Genomic DNA, 22,573 nt, shown 5'->3' on the forward strand with positions numbered 1-22,573 from the left:
GGGATAAGTTCAAGGAACTGTTTTATGAGAAGTATTTTCCGTTTTCCAAAAGATGGGAGTTACAAGACCAGTTTCATAACTTTATTCAAGGGAGCATGTCAGTGGCGGAATATGAGAATAAATTCACTTCACTTTCTCGCTTTGCTCCAGAAATGGTGAGCGATGAAGCTAACAAGACTCGGAAGTTTGTTTATGGTCTTAATGATCGAATGAGGCCGTTGATCATGGCACAGTTCATTAGGGTCTATTCTGAAGCAGTGGAAAGGACATTGATGCTGGAGGCCGATAATAAAGAGAAGGATGCAAGAAGAGAGCAGTTGAAGCAAAAGAGAAGTGTGGGACCATCTTCAGAGGGATCTTCTTGGAAGAGGAACATAGGAAGTTCATTTCAGTTTCAGGGGCAATAGTCTGCACGATTCCAGCTGGATCTGACAAGAGTAGAGTTGTTTGTTATCAATGTCAGCAGCCCGGACACTACAAGTCTAGTTGTCCCAAGAGATCGTCTTCAGTTTCTTCAGCTCCAAGGGCTTGTTATGGGTATGGCCAGCAGGGTCATTTGATTCGAGATTGTCCGAGTCAGGGAGCAGGCACTGGTAGTGGCAGAGGGTCATGACAGAAGCCGTCCCAATCGACTATAGTTCAGTCAGGTTTCAGACCTCCGCCACCACCTCAGCCTGCTATGTCTTCTCAGGGTTCACGACTTGTTAGGAGGGATGCTCTTACTGTGTCGGTGCAGCAGTCTAGTATTCAGGGTAGCAATTCTCAGACACAAGCACCACAGGGCCTTGTCTTTGCACTTGCACTGGCTGATGCATCTTCTGGACCATCAGTCCTCTGAGGTATCTTTCCTGTGTTTGGTTCGTGGGCTCATATTCTCTTTTACTCTGGTGCATCTTATTCCTTCATTTCATCTTCATTTGCACTTGCATCGGGGTTAGAGGTTGGTTTCCTGGATCGGGCGTTCTCAGTTGATACGCCAGTTGGGGTTTCTATGTCTTTGAATCGAGTTGTGAGGGATTGTTCCATTGTAATTGCTGGACGGACGTTTGTGTTTGACCTTATCCTTCTGGAGATGACTAGCTTTGATGTCATTCTCGGGATGGATTGGTTAGTGTAATACCCCTAATTTTAAAAGGATAGTCTCGGTATTTATTTATTTGTTTTAATTGTATTTTTTAATTATTTAATTAATTATTTGACTAATTGCTTATGTGTTTAATTGAATTAGGTATTACTTGATTATTTGATTATATGTCTATGTATTATTTGTATTTGTCTGTGTGTTAATTGTTTAATTAGATTATGTGCTTAAATGGTGTTTTGATAAATTGTAAATTAAATGTTTTCTTTTCTTTTATTATTTTATTTTATTTTTCTTTTATGATTATGGTTAGTAGTAATGGGCCAACCAATTGAGTCCCATGGACTACTTGGATAGGAGGTTGGATGTGTATGGATTATTACCCATGGATAATGTATGTATATATATAGATATATATTATATACATATAAAAAGGAAAGTAATTTATTAATTATTTTTATGGTAACTTGGGTAGTAATATTTAATCTGATGTATATGTTTTATATTTAAATAATAAAAATATACATAGATTTGATATGTGTTATGTTTTAAGTTACTTTATAATATTATGGTAACTTAAGTATTATTGGATAATCCATTAATAAATAATGGAATGTGCATAATTTATTTATTTAATAAACATATACATAAATTATATACGTAACATATTTTACTTACCTTTTTAATATATATATAAAAGAGAAAGTAATTTATTAATTACTTTTATGGTAATTTGGGTAGTAATATTTAATCTGATGTATATGTTTATTTAAATAATAAAAATATACATAAATTTGATACGTGTTATGTTTTAAGTTACTTTATAATATTATGGTAACTTAAATATTATTGGATAATCCATTAATAAATAATGGAATGTGTATAATTTATTTATTTAATAAACATATACATAAATTATATACGTAACATATTTTGCTTTCCTTTTTAATATTTTTATTTTCATTTTTTTTTTAGTTGACTTGGATAGGGAAAAGGGTTAGGGTTATTTTATTTAGCCTATAAATATATAGCTATAGGTTGTAAAAGGGGGTTAGAAATATTCACGTGATATATACTAGAGAGATAGTGTTAGAGAGGGAAGGAGAAAAAGGAAGGAATGAGGAGAAAAAAATCCTGTAGAGAGAAGATCAAGGAAGGAGAAGTTTAACTTTCGATCCGAAAGTTTAAGGCAAGTTCTTCTTCTATTTCTTTCCCTTTGATTCGTGTTTCTGTACATGCCTAGGAAATTCCAGGATTTATTAAACACATAAAATTAAATAATTATGCATGTTTAATTGGGTTAGAATATAGGTTTTATGAAATTGGTTCATATCTGTTCTTGTGTTATGAATTGATAAAATGCATGATTTTGATTTAATTTCTTATGTGAATTTTTACATGTTTAAATTATGTATTTTTCATATCTGTGGAATGATGGAACGTAGAAACATGCTTAGGATTCCTGAACATTAAATAGGGACTAGGTTTGGGTTTTAATAAATTTAAATAGACTCAATCATAATGTGCTTGCTATTTGAATGTTTTAAACAAACGAATGGATTTAATCTTTTAAAATATTTTAACAATTGAGATTAAATGTGTAGGATGAATTGGATATAGAGAATCCTTATTTAACGGTATAATAAAATATCATCATGTATAAGATTCAGTTTGTGTAGGACATATGATATAGGAAGTTTAAAGAAATAATAAGTCATTCCTATTATGTGATAACTTGATATCATATTTATCATAGTTATTTATGGAATGTTTGATGTATTTTCTTAATTGTTACATCAATTGTTGAATTGTGTGGTTTAATGCACCGGTATGGGACGGTGGCATTCTAGGGATGAATTAACTTATCAGTTAAGTCCTACCTATTTTATATAAGGGAATGGATTAACAAAAATGTTAAGTCCTACTTATATTTAAGTCAGGTCAGCTGAACAAGTTGAATAACTTATGGAGGATTAATTTATTATATAAGGGAATGGATTAACTAAAATGTTAAGTCCTACTTATATTCAAGTCAGGTCAGCTGAACAAGTTGAATGACTTATGGAGGATTAATTTATACTGGATCGGATGGTTACTAGATTTTATATATATAAGTATGGTGCCATGATATGAGCTTGAGTCTCAGGATCAATGATTAGGGCGCGTATATCGCCAGGGATGTGTAGCTAGATATAGTGTAGTTGTGTACCCTGGTAGGTCTAGGTACTCATGCCCACTATATGTGCGTTTTGCATGTTGCCTACTATTCAGGTTGAGATAACCCTATAGTCTAGTGAGGTTCCTTTAGTGTGTGTATATATATATACGGACTACTAGTTACTGTTGGATTGACTAGGATGTATATGTGTATCGGATCTTTGCTTGGACTGTAGTAGAGTAGAACTTGTTTGTGGGCCTAACCCACCATTATTTTTCAGGTGTTCGTCACGAGTAGAGATTGTTCGTGCTGAGCGGGGATCAGTCTACTTCATTCTTCCGATGCTACACATGAGTTCCTTTATGATTTTGTTTCCTGTTTTAGATTACTGTTATTTGTTTAGTTTGGATTTTCTAGGGGTCCACACAGTATGGATTCCAGAGTTGTATTTTGGAGGATCAGTTGTATCAGAAGAGTTTATTAATTAATGGAAATATATTATGAGGTTTATTATTAGATTATCATTTTAGTTTCTTGTCAGTATTTTATTTATTCTTCTTTATTCTTTTGTATTCTGTGTTCGTTTATTATCAATTTATTTTGAGATCCTCGGGTATTCGGGTGTGGGCCTGGCCAACCCGCATTCGGAAATTCGGGGGTATCACAGTTAGCATCCTTTCATGCCACGATTGATTGTTTCATAGGAAGAGTCACAATCTGTACTCTTGAGGGAAATTGTTTCTTTTTCATGGGAGATCGGAGTGATTCCCAGCCTTCGTCGTTGTATGGGATTCGTGGGAAAGGACGTAGTGATTACTTCTTGGCTAGCCTTCTAGCCGAAGAAGATGGTGTTGTGGAAGCAGATTATCCGGCAGTTGTTCGCGATTTTCTGGACGTGTTTGCAGAAGACTTGACAGAGTTGCCTCCACACCGGGAAGTAAAGTTCACTATTGATTTGATGCCTAGTACCGCGACGATTTCTATGGCACCAGTTGAGTTGGAAGAGTTGAGAAGACAGCTTGATGATTTGAGGATGAAAGGTTTCATCCGACCGAGTGTGTCACCTTGGGGCGCACCGGTCTTGTTTGCGAAGAAGAAAGATGGTTCTTTGAGGTTGTGCATTGATTACCGGAAGTTGAATCATGCCACCATCAAGAACAAGTATCCTTTGCCAAGGATAGATAATTTGTTTGATCAGTTGATGGGAGCCAGTTGTTTCTCGAAGATTGACTTGAGGTCAGGCTATTATCGGTTGCGGGTTAGGGATGAGAATATTTCGAAGACAGCATTCCGTACACGGTATGGACATTATGAGTTCCTTGTTATGCCTTTTGGCTTGACTAATGCGCCAGTGGCATTCATAGACTTGATAAACCGCGTCTTTCACGATTACTTGGACCAGTTTGTGGTAGTTTTTGTGGATGACATTCTTGTGTACTCGCGGACTCGGGAAGAGCACGAGGTCCATTTGGGTACTGTTCTACAGATTTTGCGGAAGCATCGATTGTATACCAAATATGAGAAGTGTGAGTTTTGGCTACAAGATGTAAAGTTTTTGGGGCATGTTGTTTCAGAAGGTGGAGTGTCAGTGGATCCATCAAAGATTGAAGCTGTTTTGAATTGGGAGCAACCCAATAATGTATTTGAAATTCGCAGTTTTATTGGTCTAGCGGGTAATTACCGGAGATTTGTGAAAGATTTCTCCCGTTTGGCAGCGTCTATGACCCGTTTGACTCGGAAAGGGATCAAGTTTGTGTAGAATGAAGCTTGTGAGTCATCTTTTCAAGAATTAAAAACAAGGTTGACTAAGGCTCCAGTGTTGGTGTTACCTGAGCGTGGCTTGGGTTATGTGATCTATTGTGATGCCTCACATGATGGTTTAGGGTGTGTGTTGATGCAAGGTGGTAGAGTAGTGGCTTATTGGTCTCAACAGTTAGAGACTCATGAGTACAACTATTCTACTCATGATCTGGAGTTAGCGGCAATTGTGTTTGCTTTGAAGTATTGGAGACACTACTTGTATGGTGAGAGATTCGAGGCGTTCTCGAATCATAAGAGTCTCAAGTACCTTTTCTCTCAAAAGGACTTGAACAACAGACAGTAACGATGGGTTGAGCTATTGGGTAGTACTACATACCCACCCATTTATACCCAATCAGTTTCCCATCTGGATCGGCAAATGACCCTTCTAACATCTAGCCTTTTCATTTTGCCTAAATCTGTGCTATAGCAAATTAATAGATTTTTAAGGAATTTCCTATGGACAGGGACTGAGTTTAAAGATACTAGAGGAAAAATTACTTGGTCTGCGGTGCGTCAGCCAAAGGAGTATGGTGGTCTTAGGCTCAGGAATTTTGGTTCTTCAAACATGGCATCTTGCCTTAAGCTAATGTGGAACCTAGTCTCTAATCGATGGGACAACCTATGGGCTCAGTGGGTATGGACTCAACTAATCAGAAATCGCTGTTTTTGGAACATCAAGATCCCATAGCTAGGCTCATGCACATGAAGGGGCAGTTTTGTCTGTGCTTAAGAAGGAAGTGGGGAATGGTATGTTTATTATTTTTGGGAAGACAACTGGCTTCAGGGAGGCCCTTTCACTTTACGATTCTCAACAAGAGATCCGAAGCTCTATAATTGATCAAGGACAACGGCTTTCCTCTCTGATTACTAATGAGGATTAGTGATTCCTTGCAGAAATTGTGGAGCAATTGCCTGATTTATCTCTGATCGATCCCCCAAATTCCACCCATGACAAATTTGTATGGATTCCTTCACCCATAGTATCATTCTCAACCAATCACACCATTAATTTGTTGACTCCACATCACTTTCCTCGATCGTGGCAACATCTTGTATGGAATAATTTCTCGATTCCTCGGTGCAAGTTTACTCTCTGGCTAGTGGTTCAGAATCACCTCCCTACCCTCGATCGAAGTAGCATATCAGTATCTTTTAAGTTATGCCATCTATGCCAACAGAATGATGAAACTCATACTCACATGCTTTTTTATTGCCCTTTTGTACGACCATTATATAGTCATCTTCAAGACATCTGCTGATTTCGTGTTTCTCTAATGGATTGGTGCGATCTGACAGCTTAGGCATCGTCGTGAAGGTGTTTACAAAATTTGATCAATAAACTGGTTTTCCCCACCACTATTAACCAAATTTGGGCTGAGCGCAATGACTGAGCTTTCAAAGCCAAAAGGTGTTCCCAATCGGCAATTCTGAAACAAACAACTAACATGGTACGTCAATGATTATCTTCCATGACCGTAAAGGACTCTGTTTCAGCAAGATGCTTGGCCCTCTCTTGGGATGCATCCTTCATTAGTCCTCCACCGGAACCATCATGCCTGAGGATCGGAGTGAAGCTTTGCATCTTACCCGGCGAAACCCTAGACTATAATTTCTTCTGGGCCAAATATTGGGCTTTTAGCCTTGTTGGTTGTTCGGCTGTTGAAAAGGGCTTGGTCCTGTGTTTTTGTGGCTTCGGTTTGCTTGTACATTCTCTATTTTGTATATAAAATATTTACCTTCCGAAAAAAAAAAAAAAAAAAAATTCCAAACATTCACAATATATATAAACATGTGAACTATAAAATAATATTTTAATTAATAAATTATGTTAAATATATTCAGTTATTGGCTTGAAGGACAAAACCAATCCCAAAACTCCCGAATGTGATTCATGCTATTTCAATGAATATTCTCTCCTCGATGTCATTTGGCTCTCATGGGTCAACTTTAGCTTTCTGCTTCTCTGGGTCTAAAACTTCTCTCAAATTTCTCTAAATATAAGTACTTACTAAGGTATAGATTTATGATATTACTTTACTAACCTTCAATACATACATAATACACACACACACACATATATATAGTATGGGCCTGTTTAATTTCCTAATTCAGCGCTGAAAGCAGAACACGGTAAGTGATTTTTAAAAATAAGTTTGTTTGATAAAATTTTAGAACACCGCTTAACATGGTAAGTACCGTTTAAAAGAATCCAAAATTTTAAGCGTGAGGAAGGTTATTTATCGCTTATCGCAGAACACGGTAAGTGGTTGGGTTTAAAAAATAACTTTTTAATGACTACTCTACTATCATATAATTATGTTATCTCTTTTAGGGTTTTTCTTTGCGATTTTTCTAATGAAAATGAATTATATGTAACAAATTCTAAAAAAATAAAAAACATAATTCTACCTAATATATTTTAATTTTTAAACACGTATATATCCTTTTGGTTACCATTTATATTGACTCATTCTAGAAAATAATTATTTATATAACAGAATTCTATTCAATTTCACGTACTTTCTTTAATATTTTTAACACTATTTTTATACCTACACCATTTTTATACCTACAAAAATATTATGTAATTATTTATATAATAGAATTCTATTATTAGAGAAGAATTGTCTTTCACATACTTTCTTAACACTTTTTTCAATACTTTACCATGTAATCCAAAACCCATATATTTTAAATTATACTTTCTTTAATCTTTTGTAACATTCTTTTTGATATCCAAAAACCTATATACTTTAAATTTTATTAATTATTTATATAATAGAATAAATTTTTTATTTTTATTTTTGTTAACCGTGGGTGTCCGAACTAACTTGCGCGCACTTCGACTCATCCCACGAGGCCCTGAAAATATATAATAGAATTATGTTCCTAGATAAGAATTCTTTTTCACTTTCCTTTATTTTTGTAACACATTTTTTAATACCCTACATAAATATTATGTAATTCAAAATACATATATTTAAAATTTTATTTTCGTTAATTTCTGTAACACTATACCTACATAAATATTATGTAATCCAGAACCGATAGATTTAAAATTTCCATCAAATATTTGTATAATAGAATTTTATTCCTAAATAAGAATTATTTTTCAAGTATTTTCCTTAATCTTTGTAACACCATTTTCAATACCCTACCTAAATATTATTCAATCCAAAACTCATATATTTTAAATATTATGTAATACAAAATCCATATATTTATTTATTTCATTGAGTGAATGTGGTTGTTTTATTAATATTTTTTGTATTATAAATATAAAATTGTTATGAGTATCAAATATTGAGAGCAAAAATGTAATATGTACGACTTTCAGACTTCAACTTTTGTATATAACAAACAATCTTAATGAATCCATCACTTAAAAATTAAAATGTAATTAAACAGGTTTTCAAATTAATACATTCAGTACTTAAAGTTTCAGCGTTTAAAATTTAGTACTTTAAATTTTCAGTGTTTAATTTTCAATTTTATCAAACAATAACATATACATATATATATATATAGTTTATGTTTTTAGTTCCGGTTAAATCTTGATTTGGCTTTGAAATTATTATTTTTGATCCGTTGTTGGCCCACAATTATTTTTGATCTTTTGTTGGCCCAATTTCTAGAGAATCTAATCGGTTCAGCTTTATTGGATGGTTTAATATACACCCACCCTATCTTGTCTTGCCTTTAAAAGGATATTTAAATTATATTTTTCGAGATAGGTATGAATATAATATTTCTTAAACAGATTAAGGTGGGTATGTTCTTAGTACCCACTACCCACTACTTATACAGAGAGATTTTGAAGGAATTCGTTGACTTTGAGTTTTGATACTCTTATTAGAGAGATTTTGGAAACCATTGTCATTATTTATTTATTTTGGGAAGTTATCAGATTAATATTGTTATTAGAAAATGAAAAATCCACTAGGATTTCAGAGTAGTGAGAGAAGATCAGCAAAGCACAGTTGAGTATTTGAATTAGAGGGTATTTTTGTCTTTTAATGTAACTGTAATTTGAACATGCCGTATCCCAACACTCTCTCCTGCTCTCTCGCGGCGTTAGGCAGAAGTTAACTGGACCCCACTGCTTCCTTCCTCCCCCTCCGTGTCTCTCTCTAGAAAGAGTTGTGCACTTGAAAGAAGAGAGGAACTCTCTCTCTCTCTAAAATCCTGAAATTCTCTCTCTAAACTTCTGTACAAACCAAATATCAATTGGTTTCTCGCTTTTTTAGGGTTTATGAGATCCGAAAATCTCTCCCTCTCTCTCAATCTCCGTTGATTCTCTCTCTAGATTGACAGCCTCATTTCCAAAGCCCATTTGTGATTTTTGAAAATCTGTTGTCCTTTATCTTCGGATTTCTAAACATTTCTACCGTCAGATTTCAATAATCAATGGCTTTGACCATCTTAGGGTAGAAGATTTCGGAAGTCTTACCAACCCACCACATTCCAACCAGAGTTGATGCTTCAGATTTTGATGTTCGGTTCATTTTCCTGTTTTAGCCCACTGTTCTTGGGTCGTCTCTCTCTCTAACACAATTGGTAGCTCTCATTCTCAAACTTCCATCAACGTGTGTTGGTTTTGATTGAGTTCTTTAGACTTGGCGATCTGGGTTTCATGTAGTTTCATAATTTATGTGAAATTGAATTTCTTTTCAATTTCCTCCTTTTCTTCTTTAATGGTACATTTTTTAATATAAGGCTTGGACAAATTCGAGAGAATCAAAACTTGGGTTGTAAAACTTGAATAATCACCCATTTAAGAACTTGGGATTTGACTGGGTTGGAGAACAATAGGTTTAGCAGTTGATTGATTGATTGGAAAATTTTGGGGTTTTCTGAGAGGAATGTAAGTTACATTCCGGGATAAATGTGGGTTAAATTGCAGAACCAGTTAAAGAGAAGGTTTGTTGTTCGAAATAAACGATTACGAAGAAGCCTTATCATGGGTTGCATTTACTCAAAAGGAAGTTCCGCTAATGCACATATTGAGAACAATGGGAAGGAGAAGGAGAAGGAGAAGGATAAAGAATCGAAAAAGTCTTCGAAAAAGGTTGTTGCTTCTTCTCGAAAAGAGGAAGTTGTCGTGGATGTTGACAATAGTAGCAATGATGCAACTGCACGGCTCATTAAGACACAGCCCACTGAAGAAATTGTTGCCTCCACACCAAGTGTGTGGGATGATGGGGAGAAGAAGGCCATGGTTGTTGAAAAACCCGAAAAGGCCCGGCTGCAAAGAGGTGCAACAATTGATGCCGGGGTGAACGGAGGACAACCAATGATGATTAGGGTGTTGAGCACTCGCAATGGAGTTGAAGGAGCTCATGTTGCTGCTGGTTGGCCATCTTGGCTGACTGCAGTGGCAGGGGAAGCCATCCAAGGTTGGGTACCTCGAAAGGCAGACTCATTTGAGAAGTTGGACAAGGTCTACTGAAATTCCAAACTTTTTTTAATCTCTGCTGCCTAATTTTGCTGCATTTTGCACCTTGTTTCTTATTTATATATGTAGGTTCACATGGTGGTTTTGATTCATATTTCCCTCCTTTCTGCTGGTAGTCATCATGTATACATACTGCACATTGTTTCATATAGTTATAGGTACACATGGTATTCCTTTCCTTTTCCACTGGCATAGAGATGGGAGTTTCTTTGCCATGCCTGCCAATCTTTCATCACTTTACATTTGTTTCTTTGGCAAATATAATTAGAATTCTCATTTCTTTTCTGTTGGTTATTGATAATGTATTCTACTATATGTTGTCATATACAAGCAATTAAAATTACACACGATATTTGATTTATAGAGGTAAAAACACATCTTTTTTTGGCTCGAGTTTCATGATTGTGTACATCTTTTCAAGTGAAATAATAAACCTTGTTTTCACATATAAATTTTGCGTTGTAACTGATTTATTGGCTTACAAGGCATCACATCCGCTGGATAAATGAGGATTCGATGAATTTTTTAATGCATATATTCTCTTTTGCATAATAAAATTAGTTTTCATGCGATAGCTTTGTTTTACATGTGCAATGAAATGCTGTCAAATGTTTTCCTTTTTTTTATTTATTTAAATTATGCAAGCACATTTATGTGTATGAATTTTTGTGAAAAGAGCTTAAGTTTTATGTGTTTGAGAGCTCTTTATGCAGTCTTGTGGGTTCCAGTTAAAATAATTTGGTATTTTGATATATTAGTGGCTGTAAGACAGGTATTGCCCCATTTCTTTTTGGTCTGCATATTTGTGCTATCAGAACATTCCACTCTAATTTGGTATTTTGATATATTAGTGGCTGCAAGACAGGTATTTCCCCATTTCTTTTTGGTCTGTGCATATTTGTGCTGTCAGAACATTCCACTTTAGTCTAACTCTAAATTTTAAGGTTTTTACCTGGAAATGTTGATTAATTTTAAAATCACATGTATATTTTAGTCAATAATTGAACAAAGCGCCTATTAAATCCACAAACAAAAATTTGTTACTTTTTTTTTTTTTTTTTAACTTCTATCAGATTTTGGGATATACTATGCAAAAGGATATTAGTTTCTTCTTTAGTTCTCATACATAATTTTTAGGGCATATTTTACACAAGCATTTCATTTATTTAGTAAGTGACTAGTTGTTGTCATTTTTATCCATTTCTTTTGATACTTTTGATAGCCGTGACTGACATACCAATTATGCAGATTGGACAAGGGACTTACAGCAGTGTTTACAGAGCCCGCGACCTTGAAACTGGGAAAATTGTTGCATTGAAGAAGGTGCGATTTGTTAAAATGGATCCAGATAGTGTTCGTTTTATGGCAAGGGAAATCCATATTCTGCGTAGGCTTGACCACCCAAATGTCATGAAGCTTGAAGGTCTAGTCACTTCAAGGGTGTCAGGCAATTTATACCTTGTGTTTGAATACATGGAGCACGATCTAGCTGGACTTGCTGCATCATCCACTACTAAATTTACTGAATCACAGGTATTTGCCTTTTCCTTGCAATTTGGGGCGCCATCAGACACCAACTACAATAAAGAATCTGCGTTGTGAAGATAATAGGATCAGTAGTCTGTTGAAATTTCATATAAGAATTTCAACTACAAAGTTTTTCTTTTCTCTAGGTCTGATTAGAGTGATTGATCTAAGAATAATTGTTAATAGCTCTAGCACATATGTTATTATTATTACTATTATCATCATTTCATCCTAGTCATCATCATCATCATCATTATTATTTTTTTGTTTTCGATGAGTAAAATTCTACTGTAATGGCCAAAAAATATAAGTGTAACTGCACAGTTCATGTACACTTGAGGTATATAAAAGGTACAAGATATCAAGAACAAGTGCTCATATCCTCCAAAAAATGTAAAAGAATTCTTAACCCTGATTACTCTAAAATCTAGAAGTATAATGATTTTAAAGGAGAGTGCCTCAATGGCTCAATCGATTGACTAGAAGCTCTATCTCTTGATTGCTTTCTTATTCCTTTCATTCCTTGCACCACATAAGGCAAAGGAGTACGCATCCAGACCTTCCAATGCAGAAGACTTCACACTTTCCAACTCCTACACCTTTGGAGGCATAACCAACATAATGCTAGACAGAGAAACAAAATGACCCAAAGCTCCCTCTCAACAACTGAAATGTAACAAAGGATGTCCAACCATGTCCTCATCCATTTTGCTTAGCACTATCAATGATAACGAGGCTTGGGGGCTGCACATCCTTTTTAGGGAGAGCTAATGCTTGTTGGGTATTTTGGTTTGACACTGCTTCACATCCCAAAAGAAGGGAGCTTAGTCTGAGTTAAACCTTTTTTTTTTGATAATGCAGCCAATGGACTACACCTTTGGTTGAGCATTAGTATTTCTTCGCTATATATTTATAAAGACTGCATACGAGGATGCATTATCCAAGTTGGGAGTCTTAGATATCCACACACTAATTTGAGGGGAGTGTTAGCCGAGATATGATAGGCTAAAATTATGGATGTAACTTACCATATTAGCGGAGATATGTTATGCAAGAATCATGGGATTTGACTTTATTTACGCATATGTCTAGGCATAGAATATGCAATGATTTTATTCAGTTTCCTTTCTTTTTTAGTAATATTAACATGTGCTCTTTTTAGTATATAAATACCAGAGCTGTGAATGAGTGTTCAAGCCTCATTCAAGCCTTTACTTATTATTATTCTCATTCAAGCCTATGCATATTTCTTTTGTATTCCTTCTATCTTGTATTTCTCCTTGTTTCAAATTCACTTTGCTCATATTTCTATTTCTGAACCTCCTTTCATGCTAGTATTTCTAACAGGAGCAATAATTAAGATTTTAATAATTGTTTATGGGTATCTTAAATTCCCTTTTAAACATAAATGTTTTAAATTAAGTGAAGTAAAGTTGCGTTTGGTAATGCAGAGTTTTTTCTCAGAAAAGAGTCTGACTGGTATATTATGTTTTGGAGTGCATATAATGTGTTTAAATCAAGTTCTGTTGTTACAGAGTGAAGGAGAGAGTTTTCCTATGATGATGTGTATCCCATCCAAATGAATAACTCTCCCCTCCCACGCGTCCGTTTATTTGCTATTTATTGTTATTGAAAGTCAACCTACAATACATCTATTTCTGAACTCGATATACTCTCATTTGTGATTTCATGTGTTGGCCCTGCAGATAAAATGTTACATGCAACAGCTATTCCGTGGACTTGAACACTGCCACAGTCGCGGTGTCCTGCACCGTGACATCAAAGGAGCAAATCTTTTGATTGACAACAAGGGGAATCTCAAGATTGGTGATTTTGGGCTGGCAACCTTTTACCGATCCCATGAAAATCAGCCTCTAACAAGTCGTGTAGTAACTCTGTGGTATCGGCCTCCTGAGCTTTTACTTGGCGCTACAGATTATGGAGTTTCTGTCGATCTGTGGAGTGCTGGTTGCATTCTTGCAGAATTATTTGCTGGGAAACCAATCATGCCTGGAAGAACTGAGGTACTTCCCTGCTTGAAAGGTTTTATTTCTTGATGCTTGATAGTTTTTCTTTCCTAATGATCAAAATATTCTTTCGTTTTTAACAAGAAGGCATCTTTTTATAATTGAATGGAAATAGCAATCTACAACCCTGTATTTTTGCATTCGAGAGAGAACAATTGGGAGAACAAATGCACAACCAATATTAACTAATGCTAATGTTGTCTAAAATATACTTGTGAAGGTTGTGCAAAACATTATCTTGTTGGATCTTCATGTTTACATTATCTTCGTATCCGTATCAGTATGCAGTACCGATATTAGATGTATGTATTACTGTTTAGTGAAAATGGGAGAAAGGTACAATATCTGGATCCAAGAATTGGGTGATGAACTGAAAAGGAGAGAACAATGCTATTTAAAAATAAATAAATGAAATCATGACAACAGCGTTTTGTTGGAATGAGAAGGTTGAAGCGATAATTAGTGTATATGTTCGTTCCAGTCCTTAGCATTTATGTAGCAGCAAGGTCGGCTTGAAAATTGGTTTTAAACAAACCTAACAATAAAGTGCACAGAAAATTGTTTATAAAGTTATGCACAAGAAATGAGGGACACATATGAACTTGCTTAGAGATGGGAGTGGAAAAGTGGGGGGTAAACACAAGTTTAGATGCATTGAAGTTGAATATAGGAAGTTCCGGAGAACTAGGATGAGATTTGGGAAAGACTCCAGCTAATATTATATGTCCTTTAGTGAAAACTAACAAGATTGATACCAAGTAATTCCCCCCACCTCTCTTTTCTTTTCTTTCTTTTCCTTTTTTTTTTTTTTTTCAATCTAATGAAAATTATGGTGGGAATTATAGTGAGGAGAACTCTGTAGCAGTGTTTAGGTGAGAAATTATAAGTATCTTAAAAAATGCCTTTTTTGTTAAGGCACTTCAAGGGAGAAAATAACTTATATAAGTAAAAAAGATCAATGTGGGAAAACAGTATTGCTATATTTGATAGGGGGTAGAATGGAGGAAAGAAGGGGGTTAAAGAAAGGGGGAAGGAGGAGGAGATCTCCCTTGTTTATCATAGGGAAATGGCCATAAGAAAGGGAGGAGTCACTTATGGGAGGAGTTTAAAGCATCCTCTCTCCTTTTTTTTTTTTACTGTTTTACCATTGCAGTTAATTTTGAGAATATACTGGTTAAAGCATGCAACACCTCCTCCCTTCATTGTTTTCTTTTTATTTAACTAAACAACATGAGTTAAAAGAGCTAATTTCTTTTCATAGTGATACCTCTTCCATCTCCCTATCATCCCTTCCTTTAGTTTTTCATCCATCATAGCAAATAGAGCACAGAGAATATGATGGTTAGTCTTTGGGGCATGGATGTTTGTGCGTGAAACTGATGTAGAGTGGTCAATTGACTTGCACACAAAGATTGTAACAAAAAAAATTTCAGTTAAGAGGGAAAAAAATACTGTACCTACATGAGAAACAATGTCAAAAAAATCCTATAGCTACATGAGAAGCAATGTCATATTCATATTTTGTCAAACTAGCTTTCCAGGGTTTAGAGCTAGAGCATGTGAATGGCAACTCAAGACGTCATGTGGCTGAGGGCATCTAAAAATTGTCACATTGTCGTGCGCATACATACGCAATCATGTACCTATATATATATATATATATGTACATGAGTACAAATATTAATATGAGTAAAAATATGTTTATATTCATTTTTTTAGTACGTAAGTTATGCTATAAAGTTTACATATAATTTTGAAAGTATAAAATGTAAAATAATGTGCAAGACATAAGCTTTGTGTTGGTTCTACGGTTACTTAAGGGAGTGAGCTATGGGGTGAAGGTCCATTCAATACTTCAAAATTAGGCTGTTTTTGGTTCAAGGATATGGATTTAAGAATTGGATTTGGCTTTGGCCCTAAAAATCTAAATCTTGCAACTGGATTGTCCTCCAGTAGTATCTGAAACTCCGATGCAAACCTAAGATTTGAATTTTATTCATAGAAAGAAAATATGGCAATTTTATGGAATGAGATGTTATTTGCAATTTATATCACTACATTTTAAAACTATATATATATATATATATATATATATATATATATATCAAAGTTTTAAATTGTATAGGTGGTCATTGATGCAGATGTGGGGTGTAACGGACGTCATGTAATGGTATTGGAAATTGTAGTCGTGAAATTTTTTTGACCTTGCACATTGTGGATTCATCAAGCTGATACGGAATTTTTAGTTCCAAAATCTTATAAAAATTGATTTGTAATATTTTTTTGTGGATTTTGATCAATATTTAAAGATGAATTAATGTGATTAATAGCCTACAGATTACATAAAACCATACTAATTTATAGATGTCACCTAGGAAAAGGGGCAAAAGACTAAACTACCCATGTAATAAAAGACTAAAGACTAAACTACCTACCCATGTAAAAAGTAAAAAAGGATACAAGACTACAGTAAAAACTAGAAAAATTCTCTAACAAGGACCTCCTATTTCTCTCCCACCACAAGCCCTACCATAACCAAAGGGACACTACCCTCCATGCTTCTCGGGCTTGAGACCCCACTATTCATCTTCTCCAACCCTCAAGCATGCTTTACATGGTCTTTGGCATAATCCAGTGAACCCCAAACAAGCAAGAAGCATGCCCCAACCGTCCCAAACTACCGGACAATGCGAAAGAAGACGGTTAACCAACTCTTCATTCTTCTTGCATGTGCAGCCCATGCAAAACCTGTTCACAACAATCTGCCTCCTCCTCAAATTGTCAATATCCTCCCCAAAATTGTCATCGAACCGAAAAAGTGAGAGGAGCTTTGGTGCGCCAAACTACCCTCCATGGAGAGGGTGACCCGAGCAACCATCAATTTCCTATAAAAGGACCACACCTCAAACCTCCCTTGACTGGGTGCCACCCTAAGCCACTCATCAAGCCCCTCTCCATCCACTCTCTGATTATAGTATGACATTATTAATTTATAAACGAATTTCTTAATTTTTTTTTTTTTTTTTAAATTTAAAAAGTTTTCTATAAGTTTTTGTAATTTCAATTTTTTACAAACAGTGTCTAGCTCAGTACCTTTGGGCAATGGCATGTAGTTCCTCCAGGGAAACGATTTCTATGTGATTGAGCTGCTGGAATTGCAAACAGTGTCTAGGTCAGTACCTTTGGGCAATATCAGAAGAGGTCTGCTTTGGTCTTCAACTTGATTGAAATCAAATTTAATAGAGTGGTCAAGAGCTAACTTCGAATCATGTAACTGAAAAAGATGAATATGAATAACTCAGAAGTCTCTACAACAGGCAGTATAATTACACCACCATATCTATTTCATATTTATGATTCATTTAATCCTGCAAATGTAGTTTTGTTTTGAATTTTGATTGACTTGGCCATATTTATATTTGGCGGTACGCAAAGCACCATCTTTATGGTGAAGGGTGTTATTTTTCTAGCTTTGAAGATGTATATGATTTTTTTTTTCTTTTTCTTTATAGGGTATGTATAGTAAAAGCATTGTATTGATATGTTTTAAATTAACCTGAATTTGATTCCTTATTGAGCTGCTGTTTTTCTAATATAGGTGGAACAATTGCATAAAATTTTCAAACTTTGTGGTTCACCATCTGAGGATTATTGGAAAAAATCAAAATTGCCTCATGCAACTATCTTTAAACCTCAACAACCTTACAAGCGTTGTTTTGCTGAGACATTTAAGGATTTCCCTTCTTCAGCTTTAACCCTTTTGGATGTCCTCCTTTCAGTTGAACCTGAAAACAGGGGATCAGCTTCCTCTACGCTTCAAAGTGAGGTAAATTGAGTTTTTTTTCTTTTCTTTTTTCTTTCTATATTTATCTGTTCATCCTTTTAACTTGATGTTCAAAAGTTTTTCAGTTTTGATCTTTTATTGTGGCTTTGTTGTTGTTCTTCTTCTAGATGTGACTTTTGCTACCTTCTCTATTTCTCACTAAGGTAGGTTTGCTTGCTGAAATCAGCTAATAAATGATGATCAATTTGTTAGGAAGGATGGAGGATTAGATGAAATGGAAGATATGTTGGGATGAAAAGGTATACCTTGGATAAGGAAACAACTTTTCCCTCATGTTGTTTGATTGAGAAGAAAGGAAGAGAAAGGTTATTAAGTGATTTTACCATTATGCCAGTGAATAATTGAAATAAACTCATATTTCTTAGGGCAAAAATGTCACAAAGACGAGAGAATATTGTTAGTAGATATGATAGCCACGATTTATGGAATGACTTACCGTATTAGCAGAGATTTGATTATGCTATAGAATATGTTGTGATATGATTTAGATTTGATTTAATTTCCTTTCTTGTAATATGAGCATGTACTCTTTTTATCTATAAATACTAGAGTTGTGAATGAGTGATTATATCAGTCAAGCCTTTGCACAATTCTCCCATTTTTCTTCTTTTTATATTTCTACTTGGTATCAGAGCCAAGGTGGTCCGACTGCAATGAGGGCATTGCGAGTTCGGCACCACCCATTCGGGAATGGTCTAAGGTGACATCGCCTATCCAAAAGGTGTCGGGTAGGCAAGGTGGTCCGACCTCAATGAGGGTCTTGCGAGTTTGGCACCACCCATTTAGAAATGGTCAGAGGAGACATAGTTGTTTCTTTTTATGGTGAGACATTGTTGATTCTTTCATCTACATTGTTTAAACATATGTATGAAGTGGAATGGTCTGAGGAGACATTGTTGATTCTTCCATCTGCACGTTTTAAACATGTGTATGAAGGGAAATAGTCTGAGGAGACATTGTTGGTTGTTTACGGTCTGAGGAGACATGATTGGTTGTTTACGGTTTGAGGAGACATGATTGGTTGTTTATGGTCTGAGGAGACATGATTGGTTGTTTACGGTTTGAGGAGACATGATTGGTTGTTTATGGTTTGAGGAGACATTTTTGATTTGTTGATCGGCACTTCATTTGAGAGAAAATCATCGTTAGTCAGATTTGCACTCCATTTATCATGAGCTCTCAACAGCTTGCAGACATTCTTACAAAGGGTGTCAGCAAGATTGTGTTTGAGAAAGCATTGTCCAAGTTAGGCATTTTAGATATCCACGCACCAACTTGATGGGGAGTGTTAGCAGATATGATAGGCACGATTTATGGAATGACTTACCGTATTGGCAGCATTTTTATCTATAATTACTAGAGCTATGAATGCGTGATTATATCATTCAAGCCTTTACACAATTCTCTCATTTTTCTTCTTTTTATATTTCTACTGATGTGCTTCCTTCCCTTTCCCGCACACTTTTGGATGGAAAAAGAAAATCATACAAAGGATGTAGCCCTTCAATTCCCTCTCTCTCTCTCCTCTCTACATAACATGGGGAGAGATCCTCCCTCCTTCCCTTTTTCCTTCCCTTCTTGTTTTCCACATTCTTCCCCCAACCAAACTCTGATTCATAGCATAACTCTGTCCATTATATGGAATTGTGACTGCTGCAAAATCTTTGGATTCCTTCTCAGGAGAACTTTAATTGCAATTCTGATCGGATGGGATGCTTCTGATCATCTAATATTCAAATTTGTTTTTTAATTTAGTATTATTCTGTTCAGTTTTGGGATATTCTTACTAGTCTTGACTATGATTTGATCTTTCTGCTTTTTGGGAGTTATTTATGTATGTAACTTTGAGTTTCTTTTTCAGTTCTTCACAACAAAGCCTCTTCCCTGCAATCCATCAAGTTTACCCAAGTACTCACCTAGCAAGGAGTTCGATGTCAAACTTCGTGAAGAAGAAGCGAGAAGGTATACAGTCCAGATTTTGGATAATATTAAATTACATTCCATTGAAAAAATTTCTCCTGCCAAAATGTCAGTTTATATATTTATTTTTAATTTAATGAAAATTAAAAACTAAAAATCTGCAAGTTGTCTCCTTTTCAAGAAATGTTGCTTGTGCTGTATAATTTCAATACAGTGTAAGGTAGCATGGAAATTACTGCCTCTCTATGCTTGTGAAATGTATTTACACAACTTACTTAAAATAAGAATGTAATTACAGGGATATTTAAATATCTTATCCTGAACAAGAAAAAACTTTTGTTTGGGACCCTCCTGGTAGGAAAAGGAAGTGTGTTTTGTAGTTTGTATACCTTGGTTAATCTATATTCTGTGTCCTTGATGCCAGGCAAAAAGTGGCTGCTGTTACAGGACGAGGAATTGAATCATGTAGAAAGGGTTTCAAAGAATCTAAAGCACTGCCAGTACGAGGTGCTAATGCTGAGTTGCAGGAGTCCATGATGGTATTTCCTTCTCTATATGGCTTTTAAACAGACGTACTCTATGTGCGCGCATGTGCATTTAAATCCTATATTTTCTTTTAATATATACATGCACACACATGCACGCATGCATACACGCTTTGAATGAGTTGGAAGCATAGTAACTTCATTTTCTTTGGTTCATTCAGAAGCAAAAAGGAGAGTCAAACCCCAAGAGCAAGAAATCCAATGCCGAAGAAGGTGGTGATGGTTCTTCTGTCTTTGTTTTTGAGCCATCCAGAGGAAGATCACAAACAGGTGTATCCCATTCTGGCCGATTGGCTCAACCTGGCACCTTTGGGTCTTTAATTAATATGAATGTGAATGAATCTTTAAAACCTGAGGGAGCGGCAGCTCAGTTGTCTAGGTATTCCAGTTCAGTAGCAGTTCGTGGCAGTACACGGTTTGATCTTAGCAGTGAGTCAAGTGCCAGTCCACACTGGCCAGAGGGGAATGCCAGATATAACCAGCTGGATGTTTCAGGGTCCTCTGTAAAACGTGGATGGTTCCATAATTTATGGAATAGGCCTAACTCTTCTTCGAAGAAGGATGAACGGGAGTCCGGAAAGGAGTCTTCAATGGTAAAAGAATCATTTACTTTTAATTTTTATTTATTTATTTAATTAAAAAAAAAAAAACAAATAAAAGATAAAACATCTATATGACTAATGCATTTGGGGAATTTCTGTGAAATGAATGACCAGTGAAATGGACTAAAGCAAACGTCAGTTTTTTTTCTGTTGATAAATGGGTTGGCGTATTAAAAAAGGATAAAGCATTACAGCACATAGGAAAATCAAAGTAATTAGACAAGAATATATCATTTGGTGGGCAGCCCGCCCTTGTTACAGGTACCTTCACTGGGTACATCTCATGGAAAAACATTGATACTTGCATTGTACAACATGGAATTGTATAATTTATAACTCAATGGATCATGAAATTCCAAAGGGTTCTCCCAGTGAAACTTATTGTGTGACAATCTAGTATGGTAATCAACATTCCAATGATATTTTTTGATGAAATAAACTTAGTACATAAACTTGGATTCCCTTTTTGTATATATATGGTTGGGGGTTGCTCATATTCTGTTTCTTCAGATTTCTTTGGAGTAATTGCTATTATTACTTTGGTTTTGACATTAGGTTGGTTCTTCAAAGAAGAACCGGATTCACTACTCAGGACCATTGCTTCCTCCAGGTGGAAACCTCGATGAAATGCTCAGAGATCACGAGAGACGGATCCAACAGGCTGTTCGAAAAGCTCGTATTGATGTGGCGAAAACCAGGAAGAAGTACAGTGGCAATGGACAAACCGCCTCACTAATGCACCATGGAGGAAACGGGTGATGATGACTTTTGAGAAAGAGCACTTATGGCACCTTCACAAGGATTTCAAAACCCTAGCTGAATGATGCAATCCTCATTTACTGCATCGAGATGCTGACAAAACCTTTAATTGTGAGAGGAAGTGGACCCGGAGGACCAATTTTAGGTTCCACTTCTTCGCATACTCTTCTTATCAAGGACCAACTCTGGGGTTCACTGCTTCAGATAGCTCTTATCTATATCAGATATTTGCTGCAATTTGAATCCTTCAGAAAGCTTTTAGGTGATGAAAAAAGTCGAGTTGTTCGAAGTTACAACCTTCAGCAAGCTTTAGGTGATGGGAAAAAGAATGAATGGTTCACAAGTGAATCAAAAACTCGGCCATCACTTGGTGGCGGCCTCTGTCATTGACAGTGGCATTGCCGGAAATATGTCTGTACAGATTAAATCTTGTATACTCGAACAGTTTTTACATTATTCAATCTAAAGGTTAAGCTATTTTCTCAAGTTTGTAGGAATGAGTCACGAAAATCATTCACCATGAATTCCAGTTCCCGTTGCAGAAACTTATTTGCTGCTGACAAATTCGCTTTTTCTGTATATTTATTTTTGTATCATTCTATTTCTTGATGCTCATGGAGGCTCTACAGGTACTGAGATAACAATAGAGGAGATGTAATGGTATGTTGTGAATACAGTTTTCTGTAAGTGCTATGGAACTGGCATTTTTCAATAGTCCTGCAAAAAATATATATATTATTTTTAATCAACAAAATCAACTATTTTCATCTGTGCAGAATTTTCAAATAATATGCCCTCTATCCTTTTTATTTTATTTTATTTCTTTCTTTTGTCGACATTTTTTGCGTACGC

The 22,573-nt window shown here is 35.4% G+C and overlaps 1 protein-coding gene across 1 annotated transcript; it reads left to right on the top strand.

Annotated features, from left to right (window-relative positions):
* Positions 1–9,233: 9,233 nt before the first annotated feature.
* On the top strand, positions 9,234–22,374 carry LOC132301602 (probable serine/threonine-protein kinase At1g09600). Its single transcript, XM_059798844.1, has 8 exons — positions 9,234–10,482; positions 11,746–12,030; positions 13,731–14,048; positions 17,650–17,877; positions 19,757–19,857; positions 20,240–20,354; positions 20,522–20,953; positions 21,518–22,374. The coding sequence occupies exons 1-8, from the start codon at positions 9,928–9,930 to the stop codon at positions 21,719–21,721; spliced, it is 2,238 nt and encodes a 745-aa protein (XP_059654827.1). The 5' UTR covers positions 9,234–9,927; the 3' UTR covers positions 21,722–22,374.
* Positions 22,375–22,573: the final 199 nt, after the last annotated feature.

Source organism: Cornus florida, unplaced genomic scaffold, assembly GCF_030987335.1.
Source record: "Cornus florida cultivar Cherokee Brave unplaced genomic scaffold, ASM3098733v1 CherokeeBrave_3.0.0_Hap2_Chr03, whole genome shotgun sequence".
Taxonomy (NCBI): domain Eukaryota; kingdom Viridiplantae; phylum Streptophyta; class Magnoliopsida; order Cornales; family Cornaceae; genus Cornus; species Cornus florida.

Bases quoted from the DNA above. Each gene is read 5' to 3' on its own strand.
- LOC132301602 (XM_059798844.1), top strand. From the start codon at position 9,928: ATGTGGGTTAAATTGCAGAACCAGTTAAAGAGAAGGTTTGTTGTTCGA. The intron at 10,483-11,745 runs GTCTACTGAAAT...CCAATTATGCAG, and splicing joins CATTTGAGAAGTTGGACAAG to ATTGGACAAGGGACTTACAG. The intron at 20,355-20,521 runs GTATTTCCTTCT...TGGTTCATTCAG, and splicing joins AGTTGCAGGAGTCCATGATG to AAGCAAAAAGGAGAGTCAAA.